Consider the following 18,949-nt stretch of genomic DNA (forward strand, 5'->3'; position numbering starts at 1 on the left):
TTCTGTTCTAGTTCTGTTCTAGTTCTGTTCTAGTTCTGTTCTAGTTCTGTTCTAGTTCTAGTTCTGTTCTAGTTCTGTTCTAGTTCTGTTCTAGTTCTGTTCTAGTTCTGTTCTAGTTCTGTTCTAGTTCTGTTCTAGTTCTGTTCTAGTTCTGTTCTAGTTCTGTTCTAGTTCTGTTCTAGTTCTGTTCTAGTTCTGTTCTAGTTCTGTTCTAGTTCTGTTCTAGTTCTGTTCTAGTTCTGTTCTAGTTCTGTTCTAGTTCTGTTCTAGTTCTGTTCTAGTTCTGTTCTAGTTCTCTTCTAGTTCTGTTCTAGTTTAATTTAAATTTTGAAATATTTTTTTATTTAAATGTTTTTTAAGCCTATTTGAATTCTCTATAGCTTTTCCAACTTTAACCAACCTCAATAAAACACTTCTTTTTTATCTCTTTTAAACTCATTAGTAACGCATTAATAATAATTTCAACTTCTATTATGAATATATAATGGGTTGTGTATTATAATGTTTCTGTTTTTTTTTCAAATAAAACTTTTTCTGCTACTTAACTATTCCCCAGCTGATAAAAACCATTTAAACCTTGAAAACCAAACAGAAAAATAGACAACAAAACTCTGCTATAAATAAAATAATTAATTTTTATTAAAACAGCTTCAAATCCAAAAAAAAAACTTCCCCCTTCAACAAAGTATAATTAAAAAAAAGTAACACTTTTAATCATTCAAAATACTCTTAGTTGTTTCTGTTGTTGTTACCAAACAAATGGCTGAGTAACCTTAAAATGCCAAATGTTTGACAGGCATCTTTAAAAGCAGTTTTAATAACGCAGCCACCAACTACCACCACCGTGTAGAGTAGAGATGAACAAGAAGAATAAGTTTGAAATTATGTATTACCACAACTAACAGATGTCTACAAGGGTTTTACTTGATGTTTGTTGTTAACAGCCGCCAAAGACAAAAAGAAGGCCTAAAGGCAAACACTCAAAATCTTATGCTAAACTAACAGTAAATCTAGATGCTCGAGCTCTTAGTACATGTACAATTATTTCAAATATAATTTTTTTTCTACAACTCACTGCTCCACCTCTTAAGGCGGAAGAGTATAGATATCATCTCAAAACCATGAAATCATTAAAATAGAGTTGAGCCTGCTGTTGCTGGCAAATAGGTTTGAAAACATTGCTTATAATGATGATGCTGATGATGATGATTTCAATAATGTTAATGATAATTATAATGTTGATGTTGACGGTGTTGATAATTTTAATAAATAATTATAATTTAATTTGCAAATACACGAAAACAAATGTTTAAATCATTTATTATAAGCAAATGGAAAATAATTAAAAACATTATGAAAGCTTAATAACTGAATTTCAAATATTTGTAGACAGAACATTATAACTATTATTGTATTATTTAAAAATAATGGTGTTAATTAAGTTGATTATAAATATAGCCAGCAAAAGTAATCAACTTTTTTCAAAAATTATATGAAATGTTAGTTTGTGGAGATTTTTTATTTAGTACTTCTTGCAAAAAATTAAAATTTTGAGATTAATTTATAATTTAAATGCTTATAAAATTTAATTAAATGAATTTAAAAAGAAAATAAAATTTTTTAAAAAGGTAGTATTTTTACTACTTTTTTAAAAATTTATTTTCTTAAAAAAAGTAAAATTTTTGCAATATTTTAACATTTTACTAACTGATTTTTGTTATTAATACTTTTTTTTATATATTTGGTAATTAATAAGTTTTTTAAAAAAAGTAGTATTTTAGTACTTTTTTTTCAAAAATTAGTATTTTGAGCTTAACTTAATATTTTATTTTTAAAATTAATCTTTAATAGCTTAAATTGAGGAAAAATAATATTGTATAAAAGGTAGTATTTTTTAGTACTTTTTTAAAAAAGTAGTATTTTCTTTAAAATATAATTTTTTTTAATTTTTCAACATTTTACAAAAGATTTTCGTTATTTAAGATTTTCATGAAAAAGTACTATTTTTACTACTATTTTATTAATGTTCAATGAACATAAAACTATGTTTTATTATATCATTTAAATAAGTTTAGTTTAATTTTATAAAATTGGACTTATAAAAAAGTAGTAGTATTTTTTATTTTTGTAAATAGTACTATTTTTTGTGGAAAAATTAAAATTTTATTACAATTTATATAAGTTGTAATTTATTTAATAAAATTACATTTTTAGAATAAGTAGTATTTTTACTACTATTTAATTGCAAGAACCATAACATCCAAATATTTTAATTTATTAGCGTTAAAATTACTTTAAAAAAAGTAGTCTTTTTTAACACTTTTTTCAAATAGTATATTTTTATAGAAAAAGAAGTTTTTTATAGAAAATTATTTATAATTATAAGACATTTTTCCTTTCTTGCAAAACTTGTACACAAATTATTATTATTTTTTAGGTAATACTATTTTTTTAAAAAAGTAGTTTTTTAACTCCTATTTAATTGAAACAAGCAAAACACAAAAAATAAAATTTTTCCAATTTGTGCATTATTTAATGCTCTAATATTTAAAAATCTTCATCAAAGTCAGTTTTGGAAAAAGTAGTATTTTTAGTACTTTTTTTCCAATTGTTGTAGATTTTCGAAAATAGTAGTATTTTTTGTTAAAAAATATTTATTTTAGATGTAATTTAAAAATGAAACACAAAAATTATTATTATTTTTCAAATAATATTACTTTTATAAAAAAGTAGTATTTCTACTACTTTTTAATTAAAACTCAAAACAGAGCTTTTTCATTATTTTTTTAATAATATCAAACTCTAATGCATAAAAATTGTCATAATAACTTTTTTAAAAAGTAGTATTTTTAATACGTTTTATATATGTATTATCTTAATACTTTTTTTCAAATTTTAAAAAATTTTAATAGAAAAAAAGTATTTTTTATATAAACATTTTTTAAATATTTTTGAAATTTTTTAAACAATGATAAATTTTTATTTGTAGATTAGTATTTGAAAATAACTCAAAAAAGTGTTTTTTTTTTTTGATATTTTTAATAATATTTAACTTAAAAAAAGTAGTATTTTTAATATATTTGCTAAAAAAGTATTTTTTGTTAAATAAAAGTCTTAATTTTAGCTTTACTTAACAAATGTGAGTTAAATTAGTATTATTTATAGTTTTATAATAAAGTAGTAGTTCTACTACTATTTAATTTTAACTCAAAATGAGATTATTTTCAAATTATCATTAATTCTTAATCTAATTCTTAAAATTTATCTTCAAAGTCACTTTTAAAAAAGTAGTATTTTTAATACATTTTTAAAAATATTTAAAAATTTTGATAAAAAAGTAGTCTTTGTTATAAAAAATTATTTTTTTTAGCTTTAGTTAAAAATTGTGAGTTAAATTAGTATTATTTTTAAAATAATACTAGTTTTTTAAAAAATTAGTATTTCTGCTACTATTTAATTATAACTCAAAAATGTGCATTTTTTTTAAATTATCAATAATATTATATTGTAATTCTTAAAAATTATCATTAAAGTCTTTTTTAAAAAAGTAGTATTTTTAGTACTTTTCTACAATTGTTAAAAATTTTAATAGAAAAAGTAGTATTTTTTTAATAGAAACTTATTATTTTTGTTATGCTTTAGATTTAATCAAATTCTTAAAAATTATCATCAAAGTCACTTTTAAAAAAGTAGTATTTTTAATACATTTTTAAAAATAGTCAACATTTTTGCTAAAAAATTAGTTTGTGTTATAAAAAATTATTTATTTTAGCTTTAGTTAAAGATTGTGAGTTAAATTAGTATTATTTTTAAAATAATACTAGGTTTTTAAAAAAGTAGTATTTCTACTACTATTTAATTATAACTCAAAAATGTGTCTTTTTTTAAATTATCAATAATATTATATTGTAATTCTTAAAAATTATCATTAAAGTCTTTTTTAAAAAAGTAGTATTTTTAGTACTTTTCTACAATTGTTGAAAATTTTAATAGAAAAAGTAATATTTTTTAGTAGAAACTTATTATTTTTGTTATGCTTTAGATTTTTAATAAAAATTTTATATTTTTATTAAATATTAAGTGTTTTATTAAAAAGTAGTATTTCTACTACTATTTTTTTATTATTCAAAAATGTGATTTTTATTTATTTTTCAATAATATTATGCTGTATTTAATAAAACTGGCCTTAAACTCATTTTTAAAAAAGTAGTATTTTTAATACTTTTTTAAAAAACTTTATTTTATTATTGTTTTTTTTGAACTACTTTGTTATTTAATTTTAAATTAACAATTTTTTTATATTTTTTTGGATATTTTCTCTTCTTAGTTTGGTGTCCTGATTTCTTTGCTTAAATTCAAATTTCATTTTAAGAATAAATGAAATAAATAACTGACATTCTCAATACATTTGCTGTGTTTTTATTTTTTCTGGACCCTGGTGAATTTTATTAGTTTTTAATGTTGTTTTTTTATTTGTTTGTTTATATTTGCTAAAGTTTTTGCTGGTGTCACAAAAGAGATTTTCAAATTGTATTTTAAGTTTTAGTTTATTTTGTTATTATGAGCCATTTTTTTTGTGCATTGTTGTTCTACTGACTAAAACAATAAACAACAAAACTGAAAAAAAAAATATAATAAATAAATAAACAATTTCTAGCCATACAAAAAAAAAACTATTGTACAAAAAGTCACAAACTGTGGCAAAATATTGCTGCTAGAGTGTCGTCTGTAGCTGTGTGAAATAAATAATAATAAAAAAAATATCTATGAGTTTAAATGTATATTTAACTGAGTCCTATGTGTTAGTATTTTATCTGTTAGTGATACTCACACACAATTGTTGCTGACAGAAAATTAATTGCACTTAATCTGGTTTTATTTGTATACAAATATAGACACTCAAATACAAATATTCAGCCATACAGATACAGATACATAACTACACATACTTTTAAACATTGAAGAATAATACCCTTTTGCTAGCATAGTATTTTATAAATACTTATTTCAACATGGAGACAGTTGCAGGCAGGCAGGCAAGTGGACGGACGGATCTACAGTTAAACATTTCTGTCAGAGTTTCATTGGAAATGGAGGAGATCGTTTTATAAATTCATACTCTATACTCTAGCTGTCTGTCTCTGTTTGTTTGTGTATGCCTGTGTGTCTTTATGTACAAGTGTTGAAAAGTATTTAATGGTTTTTTGATTTATGTATTTTATTGCTGTTACTGCTGCTGCTGTCCGTTTTGTTGGCAAAATTGTACACGTATTATTCGATTTAAACGTTTATCGTAATTTTGTTCCCTCAAAAGTATGCAATACAAAATATCGTATATATTGCAAATAAATACCCATACAATGTTATATATTTTATTTATATTAAATGCCCAAGAGAAAGCATACACATGTTCGTAAAACAGTTGCTAACGTAAATGGTAATTTATATACATACAAACACTATTACACAATTGCTTCCGTTTCCCTTTTTTCAGACAGTTTGCTTTCCCGAATAAAATATGCATAAAAAATGTATTATTTTATACTTTTTTAATTATAACAAAAACACTTTGTCATCTGTTACCAAATATTTATAGACAGACATACATGACAGTGAGTAATAAAATAAACTAATTTAACATTTTTAACAATTTTTTAAAAAAAGTAGTATTTTTTTTATTAATTTTTAGAAAAAGTAGTATTTTTTACTACTTTTTAGAAAAAGTAGTATTTTTTACTACTTTTTAGAAAAAGTAGTATTTTTTACTACTTTTTGAAAAAGTAGTATTTTTTACTATTTTTTGAAAAAGTAGTATTTTTTACTACTTTTTAGAAAAAGTAGTATTTTTTACTACTTTTTAGAAAAAGTAGTATTTTTTACTACTTTTTAGAAAAAGTAGTATTTTTTACTACTTTTTAGAAAAAGTAGTATAATTTCTAAAAAATATTCCCTTATTTTTTATTGAATAGTTGAACAGAAATTCATAATTTTAGCAAATAGTAGTATTTTCGCTACTGCGAAGTAGTAGTATTTTTTACTACTTTTTGAAAAAGTAGTATTTTAGAAGGAAAAATGTAGTATAATTTCTAAAAAATATTCCCTTATTTTTTATTGAATAGCTAGCGGAACAGAAATTCATAATTTTAGCAAATAGTAGTATTTTCGCTACTGCAGGCAAAACTACTTATAACGAATGAAATCATGACATGACTATTCGTTATAATGAAAAATGTATTTAATTATTGTAAACATAATAAAAAAATCTATTACATTTTCTTATTTTTCCTTAATTTTATATGTTAATTCTGAAAAATTTCTGAAAAATACACTTTTTAAATAGTAGTATTTTTAGTACTATTTTAAATCAATGCAATTATTTAGAAAAAATTTTGTATTTTTCCCACAAAGCATTTATTTTTCACACTTTTTACAAGATTTAGCAAGAATTTAAACTATTTTGAAATAGTAGTATTTTTATTAAAAAAGTACTAAATTTACTACTGATCAGTTATTAAAGCTAAAGCTCAGAAAAAAATTTTTTGTTTAAATTTTCCTCAGTATAATGTTGGGAATCTTAAAAATCTACCAAATTGACAACTAAAAAAAAGTAGTATTTTTGCTACTTTTTTTATTTGTTCATATTTTTGTAGAAAATATTGTGTTTTTCATAGAAAATTTAAAACTTCTATCTAAGTTAAAAAAAATATAAAAGAATCTATAAATTTTTTTTAAGAATTAATGCGATTTTAAAAAAGTAGTATTTTAGCTACTATTTTTTATTGTTCTTATAACCCAAAAAAAAATTTTTTTTTCAAATTTTCAGTTATAAATATCCTAAAACCATTAATAAATTTAAGTAAAAAATATTTTGAAAATAGTAGTATATTCAATACCTTTTTCAAAAAGTAGTATTTTTGTTGAAAATTTAAAAATAAATAAAGTTGGTTCAACATCCTTATATGTTTCACAATAATAATACATTTTTAAAAACGTAGTATTTCTACTACTATTCTGTTATTATAGCCATAGTTCAAAAATACATTTGTTTGCTTACTTTTTCGTTACATAAAAATGTCCCAAAATAGTGGTTTTAAAAAACGTAGTACATATTTTTAAATACATACATAGTAGTAAAAATACTACTATTTATTTATTGTTTTCATAACTCAAAAAATAGTATTTTTCACAAATTTACAGTTATAAACTATTAGAAACATAAGAAAAATGTATTTTAAAAAAGTAGTATTTTCAATACTTTTTGTGCAAAATAAAAATACCTTTTTTGCTTACTTTTTCTATAATATTATGCTTCGTTACTTAAAAATTTCACAAAATTTAAATTTAAAAAAAGTAGTATTTTCACTACTATTTATTTATTGTTTTCATAACTCGAATATTAGTATTTTTCTCAAATTTTCTGTTATAAACATCTCAAAAACTTAAAAAAAAAATTAATATAAATTTTTAAAAAGTCGTGTTAATGCTACTAAATCTTTTTGTTGAAGATTTAGTAGCATTAACACGATTAAAAAAAATTGGTAACATCCTTACATTTTTCACAATAATAATACTTTTTTAAAAACGTAGTATTCTACTACTACTATTCTGTTATTATAGCCATAGCTTAAAAATACCTTTTTTGCTTACTTTTTGTATAATATTATGTTTCTTTACTTAAAAATTTATCAAAATTGTGATTTTAAAATAGTAGTATTTTCACTACTATTTATTTATTGTTTTCTGTTATAAATATCTTAAAACCATTAAAAAAATTATTTAAAATATATTTTAAAAAATGTAGCATTTTCAATACCTTTTTCAAATAGTAGTATTTTTGTTGATAATTTAGTAGCTTTAACACCATTAAAAAGTGTTGCTTTAACATCTTTACATTTTTTATAAAAATAGTCGTTTTTAAAAAAACGTAGTATTTCTACTACTATTATGCTATTGTAGCTTTAGCTCAAAATTATGTTTTTTTTCTTACTTTTTCAATAATATTAAGCTTTGTTACTTAAAAAAATTTCCCAAAATTGTGTTTTTAAAAAAGTAGTATTTTCACTACTATTTTTTGTTGGTTTTTATAACTCAAAAAATTGCTTTTTTTTAAATTTTCAGTTATAAACATCTCTATTTTTAACACCATTAAAAAGTGTTGCTTTAACATCTTTACATTTTTCATAAAAATAGTCGTTTTCAAAAAACGTAGTATTTCTACTACTATTATGCTATTGTGGCTTTAGCTCAAAATTATGTTTTTTTCTTACTTTTTCAATAATATTAACCTTTGTTACTTAAAAATGTCCCAAAATTGTGGTTTTAAAAAAAAGTAGTATTTTCAATACTATTTATTTTTTGTTTTCATAACTCAAAAAATTGCTTTTTTTAAAAATTCTCAGTTATAAACATCTCGAAAACATAAAAAAAAATAATTAAAATATATTTTTAAGAAAGTAGTATTTTTTACTACCTTTTTTAAAAAGTAAAAATTTTCTATCACAAGCATTTTTCATACTATTTAACAACATTTACTACATTTTGAACATCATTTTAGAAAAGTAGTATTTTACTACTATTTTTAATAATAATGAATTTTAACGTGATCTTTATTTTAAAAACGTCCTTTTCGTATTCAGTACTTTCAGTACTTTTTTCGCCCATAAATTTTATTTTGTTTGGTTTTTTACTATAAATACAGCCATCCTTTTATGTATGTATGTGTTTATATATATACAGAAGTAATATATCAATTCATTCAGATTAATTTCTTTTATAAACTCTTAATATATCCGTTCGTTCATTTATTTAAATAAATTTAAAAGGAAAAGAAAATTATTTAAAAAAATATTTTGTCATAAGTGTGAATTGTATTTATGATAATTTTAAACAATGAAATTATAATGAATGACCTACTTTAGGCATTAAATTAAGGCACATAGTTTGACTCCATCAAATCTAAATTAAATTTTAACCACATTTTGTCTACTTGCCCTATTATGCTTAAACTTTAACTTGTCATAGCAAGTGCTTGAATTAAATCACCTAATGTAGGGCATAATTTTAACATTGACCCACCATTATTGTCTTATATGCTTGTGTATACACAAGTATTTACTTTAAATTAATTAATATATTAATGTACCAACACATGTTGCCACGCACATTTTTACTCTCCAGCATTCATTTTTATTCCCCATCATCATAAATAATGTGTTAATCTTTTTAAATATGGCTTATAAGTATTTATGCCCATGCGAGTGTGAACATGCAAACAGGCATGAGTGAGAAAGAGAGTGCGATTGAGACTGCCTTTAGGGCCCCAACATTTATTAATTAATATTTATATAATCCTGTAAAGGACATACTATGAGAGTCCTTTTTTTAAGTTGTGGCATTAAGAAATTATTAAAAATGTAATTTTTTTTTATTTGTCTTTAATTACAGGCGCTTGTGACGAATGTCATAATGTTAAAATTGCTGCTGGTATTAACAACATCAACATGTTTACTATCAACAGTTAATTCCGCTACACCCATTGGTAAGTAGAGGAGTAATTCTCCCAACAAAAAATAAACAACAGCTGAACTTAACATAAAAGTAAATTTTGTAGAAGAGATTTTTTCATGTATGAAAATAACATAAAATAAATGAAATTTTAACACTATAATTAATGAGTAGATGAATATATGAATATTATGGGGTAGTGAAAAATAAATGGCATAAGATTATTTGGTAGCAGAAAAGTATTTTGAAATAAAATCTTTTATGAACATTTAGCAATAATTTATACTATTTTCAAATAGTAGTATTTTAATAAAAAAATAGTAGTAATTTTACCAGTCTTTATTTATAGTTTTTTAACAATATTATGATATCAAACAATATTTTTTTCAAAAAATTTCACTTTTAAAAAAGTAGTATTTTTACTACTTTTTTTCAAATAGTATGTTTTTATAGAAAATGTAGTATTTTTCATAAACAAAAGTAGAATTTGTTTACAACATTTTATTTTTGCAAAGTTAATACTGTTTTTAAAAATGTAGTATTTCTACTACTATTTAATTATTGTAGTCATAACTCAAAAATGTAGTTTTTAATAAATTTTCACTTATGAATCTCTCTAAGCTGCAAAATCTTAAACAAATTTAATTATAATGCATTTTAAAAATAGTAGTATTTTTAATACTTTTTCAAAAAGTAGTATTTTTGGAACAAAAAATAGCATTTTGCTCTTAGTTAAATTGTAATTCACAATTTTATCACAATAAAATTTCTGTTTTAAAAAAGTACTATTTTAGTACTATTCAGTAATTATAGATAAAGTAAAAAATATAGCTTGTTTGATTATTCTAATAACAATATAATGACTTAAAACATAAATATTTCCTAAAGTTACACTTTTAAAAAAGTAGTATTTTTGTTCCTTTTTTTAAATACAAAATTTTTATAGAAAAGGAAGAATTTTTCATGGAAAAGTAGAATTTGTTTACAATATATAAGATATTTGCTCAAATATCTAGATAGATATGAAAATACTGTTTTATTATTACAATTATAACTCAAAAATTTATATTTTTCGCAAATTTTCAGTAAAAAATCTCTCTAATACACAAAAACTTAAACAATTTTAATTTTTAAAATAGTAGTATTTTTAATACTTTTTTTCAAATAGTAGTATTTTTGTGTTAAAATTATAATTTTTCTCTTAGTTAAACAAATCTGATCCAACTTTCATAATTTTTTTCACAATAAAATTACTTTTTGAAAAGTAGTATTTTACTACTATTTAGTAAATATAAATAAAGCTCAAATATAGTTTATTTGCTTAATTTTACAACAATATTATGATTTGAATTATAAATTTTTACTAAAATTTCACTTTTAAAAAAGTAGTATTTTTGCTACTTTTTCAATCCCTATGTGTTTAAAGAAAAGGTAGTATTTTTCATGGAAAAAGTGGAATTTTTACAACATTTAGACAAATATTTAAATTTTTTTTTAAATTTAATACTGTTTTTAAAAATTTAGTATTTCTACTACTATTTTATTGTTGCAATCATAACTCGAAAATGTATATTTTTCACAAATTTTCAGTAATAAATCTCTCTAATACACAAAAACTTTAACCATTTTAATTTTTCAAATAGTAGTAGTATTTTTAATACTTTTTTCAATAAGTAGTATTTTTCATAGAAAACGTAGATTTTTTTACATTTAAAAAAATTTGAACAAATATCGAGATTGTTATGAAAAGTAAATGCTATTTTTAAAAACGTAGTATGTCTACTACTATTTAATTATTGCAGTCATGACAAAAAATGTGCTTTTTCACAAATTTTCACATATAAATCTCTCTAATGCTGCAAAAACTTAAACAAATTTAATTAAAATGCTTATTTAAAAGAGTAGTATTTTTAATACTTTTTTCTAATAGTAGTATTTTTGCGGAAAAATTTTTATTTTTCTCTTAGTAACAAAAACTTGATCTAACATTCATAATTTGTTGCACTATAAAATAACTTTTTATAAAAAAGTAGTATTTTACTACTATTTAGTAATTATATATAAAGCTCAAATATAGCTTATTTACTTTTCTAATAACAATAGAAACATAAACTTTTCCTAAAATTGGACTTTTAAAAAAGTAGTATTTTTGCTACTTTTTACAAATAGTGTATTCTTATAGAAAAAGTAGTATTTATTTACAACATTTAAAACATTTGCTCAAATATCTAGATTTTTTTGAAAAGTAAATACTATTTTTTAAAACGTAGTATTTCTACTACTATTTAATTATTGCAGTCATGACTCAAAAATGTGCTTTTTCACAAATTTAAATAGTAGTATTTTTAATACCTTTTTCAAATAGTAGTATTTTTTTGCAAAAATTAGTTTTTTTCTCTAACTAAACAATTTTGATTTAACTAACTAATTTTTTCTATAAAAATATAAAGACTTTTACTTTAAAAAAAGTAGTATTCTTAATATTTTTTTATAGAAAAAATGTAGTATTGTTGAAAATAGTAGTATTTGACAAATGGTTGTGTTTTTGATATTTTTATAAAAAAATTTTAGATTTTTTTTAAAATAGTAGTATTTTTGGAAATTGTAGTATTTCTGAAAGTAGAAATATTATCGAAATTGGTAGTATTTTTTATAAGGTATTATTTATAAAAAGTAGTATTTTTAAAATAGTATTATTTCTTTAAAAATTAGTATTTTAACAAATTTTGACTTTTTGAAATTAGTAGTTAATTTGAAAATATAAGTATTTCTAAAAAACGTAGTGATTTTGAAATTAATAATTTTGAAAAAAGTAGTATGTTGTAACCAGAGGATTGTTGAAAAATCTAGTACATATTTTAAAAATTGTAGTATTTTTCAAAAAGTGTAGTATATGAAAAAAGTAGTATTTTTTAAAAACGTTGAATATCAAAAAAAATTAGTATTTTTGGAAAATAGTAGTAGTATTTTGAGAATAGAAGTCTCAAATTAATGACTTTGTTTAATATTAATACTCATATAATCTTTAGTTCATTAAGTTTAATTTCAAACATTGTTCTTCCTAGGAACTGGTGGTCCCTCTTTAATATACGAAGGCAAGGATGCCTTATTAACCTGTGTTGTGTCTGAGAATCGTAGTAACAATACTGTGATATGGAAAAAATTAGATGAAATTCTAACCGCTGGTAAAGTAAGAGTTACCAGTGATCTACGTATAAGTGTTTTGCATGATGAAAGTAAGTTCAAATAAGCATAAGACTTCCTGCGATATAAAATAAATAATCATACTTAATCCAAAGGTCCCAAAGGTAGAATAGAGACTGGAGGAGAAGTATGGGTGTTGTTAATAAAGAAACTAAAACCCTCAGATTCGGGCAGCTATATATGCGAATTGAACTCTGAGCCGGTACTACGTAGTATTCACATATTAACTGGTAAGTTTTGAAAACAAATTTTTACTATTTTATATTTTGTTCATACTAATTTGTTCCCAAAAAAAATCTGTGTTGTGTGTGTGTGTCTGTTTAGTTAAGCCTTTACCTTCCAAGCATAATAACAATAACAATAGTACATATAGTGAGAGCAGTAGTAATAGAGATTCGGCAGCCAGCGAATCAAGTGATGTATTTTTAGTGCCTCCACCTTTGGATGCCAACGATAATCGTTCGTTTTGGCGCACTGGCTCAGTGGCACCGCAAATAACACACGACTTCACCGAGTGCTGTGAACGTGCCAACGTCAGCCAGGGCTGTATGGGCTTCTGCAATGTTCACAACATTCTAGATGGTACGACAGGCATTGAGCCGGAGGCTTGTGAAAAAGATTTTCCACAAATCGTACGCTGCATGGCCGATGGCCGCAATCATGTGCCCTGTTGTGTAGAAAAACAAATACCTGACTTGTGTCAGGACATGTGTCGCGGTGAGTACACACCATTTACCGATATGCTGCGTACGCGAGTCTCCTGCGTCCATCATACACTGAGTGGTCTGCAGTGTATATTACAGGGAGTGCAACAGATACCCAGCAGTCCATTAAATGTGGCAGCTGATGAGGTTAGCGAAACGCGTGTCATCATTAGTTGGTCGCCGCCTGAAAAGTTGGCCCACTTGGTCAAACATTACAATGTCAATTTAACAGCTTTGCATTCGTTCGACGAAGATGAGGGTGATGCTGATGCTGATGATGATGCTGGCACCATTAGGAAAGATGAAAATACTATCATACGCATGGTAACAGCAAATGATACGTCAATAACCATTAATGACTTGAAACCATTAACAATGTATGCCATTCTCGTTACGGCAGTTAATGACTACGGCAGCAGTTTACCCAGCGATCGTCTGCGTATTTTTACGCATACCAGTGCCTTGGCCACAGAGGAGAAATCAGGTCCCTCCAATAAAATGGAAGTTCCCGATCTACCGGATATTCGCTCGTGTTGTGAAACGAATGGCATGACACATCGCATGTGTTTGGATAAAATGTGTGATCCGCAAAAGACCGACTTGGCCACATTGCCAGATTTTATGGTATGTGCTCCCTGGTCCAATATCACCTTCAATTGTTTGGCCAATAACATAGATCATACGCCCTGTTGCCGAGCCAGAGGTATACCCACTGTGTGTTATCCTTTGTGTTCGGGCAAAGTGTCCACCTTGGATTTTAATTTGTTTAAGTGAGTTGTGAACAGAACAACTCTCTTTGTAGACCAGTTATTGTATTTGTTACGTTTCTTTTTAGATGCCTGCGCTTTATGTCTGAATTCAGCAGCTGTCTGTTCCAGGGTTATGGTGTTTTGGCGGATCCTCCTTCTAAGCTGCATAGAGTGGCAAAAACTGATTCATTTGTGATTTTAGATTGGAATAAACCAAAGAGATTGGCTGATACTATAAGCACATTCCATGTTAAATTCCGCCGGTTAGGAGTTGGTGATGATTACTTGACTGTGGAAAAGGTAAGTCTTAAATTTATTCTAGAACTAGAACTGAACTAGAACCGAACTAGAACTGAACTAGAACTGAACTAGAACTGAACTAGAACTGAACTAGAACTGAACTAGAACTGAACTAGAACTGAACTAGAACTGAACTAGAACTGAACTAGAACTGAACTAGAACTGAACTAGAACTGAACTAGAACTGAACTAGAACTGAACTAGAACTGAACTAGAACTGAACTAGAACTGAACTAGAACTGAACTAGAACTGAACTAGAACTGAACTAGAACTGAACTAGAACTGAACTAGAACTGAACTAGAACTGAACTAGAACTGAACTAGAACTGAACTAGAACTGAACTAGAACTGAACTAGAACTGAACTAGAACTGAACTAGAACTGAACTAGAACTGAACTAGAACTGAACTAGAACTGAACTAGAACTGAACTAGAACTGAACTAGAACTGAACTAGAACTGAACTAGAACTGAACTAGAACTGAACTAGAACTGAACTAGAACTGAACTAGAACTGAACTAGAACTGAACTAGAACTGAACTAGAACTGAATTGAATTCAGAACTTTTCTCAAAATTATATTAAAAACTTATCATTGGGATGTCCCTTCCCAAATAATTTTGCTTTTTATCCGACTCTCCAAACCATAATTCAAATTGTTATCATGATGTTTTATTTCCTTATGTTGCCTGCCTTCCTGTTTCCTTTATTTATAACCCTAATTTTAAGATACTTAATAATAAACTACTAAACTACATTTTAACATTTATTTTTCTTGTTTTGCTCTCTTCCCTTGCACCCACTTTTTAACATTTTTGAAAATTTATAACTTTTGTGCCGGCTATGAACCAATGCTTCTTGTTGCTCTGGTACTGGAAACATACAAAAAAAAAAAAAACTGAAAATGAAAATGAAAACTAGAAAAATCCACCACTTATATTGGAAGGCTTAGAGCCAGATGTCTACTATGAGTTTTATGTGGTTTCGATAAATGCATACGGTAAAAGTGAACCCTCACCACGTCTCATAATACGCACCCAGCCCCTTGAGTTGGAGGATGTGTACGAAACAAAATATAACATGAGTACATGCTGCCAAGCATCCGGACTGTTGCCACAATGTGCACCATTGTGTACGTACAACATACGTTTATCGGACATTGAAAAACTAGGACCAGCGTGTCGGGCACAAATGTGTAAGTATTTTTACAAGAAAAAGTTGTAGAAGCAACTACATACTACTTTTTTTCAAATGTTTGTATACATTTTTTTTCTGCTACACTTGTACGCAATATTTTACTCAGTTGCAAAATAAAAAATAATGAAAAAATAAAAGACATTAAATAAGATTTATATGCAACACGATATGCATGTGAATTAAGTTGCATATATGTATGTGAGCAGAGTTTAAAAATGTTGCAAAAACTAAATAACCCACACATTCAATTTTGTAGCCAGTTGCAGAGCTATTTGCTAACTTGCAACATACTTGCTGTGTATCAATAAAAATAATTACAATTTTTCGTTTTGCACTCACTTGAATTTATTTATGGTTTTTTTTCTGCTCTACATTTTAAATTCAGTATTAAATTCTGCCTTTTTCCTATCCCTTTAGCTGTTATTGCCCGCTGTGCTGCTGGAGGCAGAGATCATACGCCCTGTTGTGTTCGTAGAGGTGTTACCTCGGCCTGTATGTCTCTGTGTCGTGGTGTCCTGCCTGTGCATCATACCACCTCGTTATCTACTGGCACCACCTCTAACTCTACCACCGATTGTTTATCGTATGCCGGCAACATTCTACAATGTTTCGAAGAAGGTGAGTTTAAAGGAATTTAATTTAATTTGTTGCTAATATTTAATAGGTTAAGGAGGAACAAAAGCAAAAGGAGTTGGTTAGAGCAGACATGTTGGACATGTGACATAAACAAATTGCTATAAATTAAATGAGAAATTAAATCTTAATTTAAGGCTAGAAAAGGACACAGTTGAAAGTGATGTTGGTTTAAAGAGAAGAAAATAAATAATTAAAATAATGTTAAATTAAAAGTCTTGCAACCACTTGGACTAAAAGTTCCATGAAGAATTTCGATTCTAGTTCTGTTCTAGTTCTGTTCTAGTTCTGTTCTAGTTCTGTTCTAGTTCTGTTCTAGTTCTGTTCTAGTTCTGTTCTAGTTCTGTTCTAGTTCTGTTCTAGTTCTGTTCTAGTTCTGTTCTAGTTCTGTTCTAGTTCTGTTCTAGTTCTGTTCTAGTTCTGTTCTAGTTCTGTTCTAGTTCTGTTCTAGTTCTGTTCTAGTTCTGTTCTAGTTCTGTTCTAGTTCTGTTCTAGTTCTGTTCTAGTTCTGTTCTAGTTCTGTTCTAGTTCTGTTCTAGTTCTGTTCTAGTTCTGTTCTAGTTCTGTTCTAGTTCTGTTCTAGTTCTGTTCTAGTTCTGTTCTAGTTCTGTTCTAGTTCTGTTCTAGTTCTGTTCTAGTTCTGTTCTAGTTCTGTTCTAGTTCTGTCTAGTTCTAGTTCTGTTCTAGTTCTGTTCTAGTTCTGTTCTAGTTCTGTTCTAGTTCTGTTCTAGTTCTGTTCTAGTTCTGTTCTAGTTCTGTTCTAGTTCTGTTCTAGTTCTGTTCTAGTTCTGTTCTAGTTCTGTTCTAGTTCTGTTCTAGTTCTGTTCTAGTTCTGTTCTAGTTCTGTTCTAGTTCTGTTCTAGTTCTGTTCTAGTTCTGTTCTAGTTCTGTTCTAGTTCTGTTCTAGTTCTGTTCTAGTTCTGTTCTAGTTCTGTTCTAGTTCTGTTCTAGTTCTGTTCTAGTTCTGTTCTAGTTCTGTTCTAGTTCTGTTCTAGTTCTGTTCTAGTTCTGTTCTAGTTCTGTTCTAGTTCTGTTCTAGTTCTGTTCTGTTCTAGTTCTGTTCTAGTTCTGTTCTAGTTCTGTTCTAGTTCTGTTCTAGTTCTGTTCTAGTTCTGTTCTAGTTCTGTTCTAGTTCTGTTCTAGTTCTGTTCTAGTTCTGTTCTAGTTCTGTTCTAGTTCTGTTCTAGTTCTGTTCTAGTTCTGTTCTGTTCTAGTTCTGTTCTAGTTCTGTTCTAGTTCTGTTCTAGTTCTGTTCTAGTTCTGTTCTAGTTCTGTTCTAGTTCTGTTCTAGTTCTGTTCTAGTTCTGTTCTAGTTCTGTTCTAGTTCTGTTCTAGTTCTGTTCTAGTTCTGTTCTAGTTCTGTTCTAGTTCTGTTCTAGTTCTGTTCTAGTTCTGTTCTAGTTCTGTCCTAGTTCTGTCCTAGTTCTGTTCTAGTTCTGTTCTAGTTCTGTTCTAGTTCTGTTCTAGTTCTGTTCTAGTTCTGTTCTAGTTCTGTTCTAGTTCTGTTCTAGTTCTGTTCTAGTTCTGTTCTAGTTCTGTTCTAGTTCTGTTCTAGTTCTGTTCTAGTTCTGTTCTAGTTCTGTTCTAGTTCTGTTCTAGTTCTGTTCTAGTTCTGTTCTAGTTCTGTTCTAGTTCTTCACTAATTTTGTTCTAGTTCTGTTCTAGTTCTTCACTAATTTTGTTCTTATTTCTTATAGGTACTGGCAGTATACCTGGTCCTGCAGAAGATCTCCATGCCACATTGGTCACAAATAATTCAATAAGTTTAGTTTGGTCACAACCCGATATTGAGGGTAGCAATAATTTAACCGAAACACCAATAACATCAACTTCAACAACAGAAATGTCGACAGCAACAGTTGATAAAACAACAACACTGTCATCATTATCGACTTCTGGACAAGCCACAACAAATGCTGATATTGATTTTATTGTACAATATGGCAAAGTCAATAACATGACCATGTATGAGACTGTAGCCAAGTTGGAAAATGTAAGTACCCACAACACAAACATTTTACTTCTAAACATGCGTACATACATACATATGGATATGTAGATATGTGTGATTATGTAAACTAACTTATTTATATTCATATTGTACAAGTATTAAGGCATACTTATGGGCTGTGGCGAGTGTGTGCATACATTTAGGAGCATACAATAGTATTGTATGTAAACTTAAATTGTTTACTAAATATTTTATGCATTTTACAAACATAATAATGATAAGAGTCTACTCACATACTCTTCATTCATATTGCTATAAAATTGTCTGTCTGTCTGTGTGTCTAACCATCCATCCATCTGTCTATCTATTTGTCTGTCTGTCAATTTGGTCTATTGGTTTTATTATGTCTGCATATATATTCCATGTGATTGTATGTGTATCTGTGTTTTAAGAACATTTCGGTATGAACAATTGACCAGTCATTTAAGTGTCTAAAGTACTTTCTATACTATTTTGTATTTAGAACGCGTATTATATTTATTTTCAACAGAGGCGTATTTAGGGCAAACAAATTTGGTTTTTATTATAAAAGTCTGTGCAAGAGCTACTAAAATATGCAAAAACCAATTTAAAAATTATAAAAAACAGTTTTTAAAATTTCATTAGGTCCAAGAAAATTAGTGATTTTCCTTTTTTTACGCTCCTGT

General features: G+C 26.1%; 2 protein-coding genes across 6 annotated transcripts in view; both read left to right on the forward strand.

Moving 5' to 3' along the window:
* LOC135953082 (Ig-like and fibronectin type-III domain-containing protein 2) overlaps window positions 1-18,949 on the forward strand; it is a 273,456-nt gene that overhangs the window by 198,591 nt on the left and 55,916 nt on the right. For all 4 annotated transcript variants that reach the window (XM_065502747.1, XM_065502744.1, XM_065502746.1 and 1 more), the window contains 8 exons: window positions 9,445-9,538; window positions 12,570-12,740; window positions 12,804-12,938; window positions 13,033-14,182; window positions 14,248-14,461; window positions 15,383-15,656; window positions 16,076-16,276; window positions 17,989-18,284. In XM_065502747.1, the coding sequence (XP_065358819.1) occupies window positions 9,466-9,538; window positions 12,570-12,740; window positions 12,804-12,938; window positions 13,033-14,182; window positions 14,248-14,461; window positions 15,383-15,656; window positions 16,076-16,276; window positions 17,989-18,284 (2,514 nt within the window). In that variant the 5' untranslated portion in view covers window positions 9,445-9,465. The remainder of the gene's footprint in view (window positions 1-9,444; window positions 9,539-12,569; window positions 12,741-12,803; window positions 12,939-13,032; window positions 14,183-14,247; window positions 14,462-15,382; window positions 15,657-16,075; window positions 16,277-17,988; window positions 18,285-18,949) is intronic.
* The window catches only part of DCX-EMAP (Doublecortin-domain-containing echinoderm-microtubule-associated protein), a 487,657-nt gene that overhangs the window by 198,577 nt on the left and 270,131 nt on the right, over window positions 1-18,949 (forward strand). The window lies entirely within an intron of this gene.

This window comes from Calliphora vicina, chromosome 3, assembly GCF_958450345.1.
Source record: "Calliphora vicina chromosome 3, idCalVici1.1, whole genome shotgun sequence".
Lineage (NCBI taxonomy): Eukaryota > Metazoa > Arthropoda > Insecta > Diptera > Calliphoridae > Calliphora > Calliphora vicina.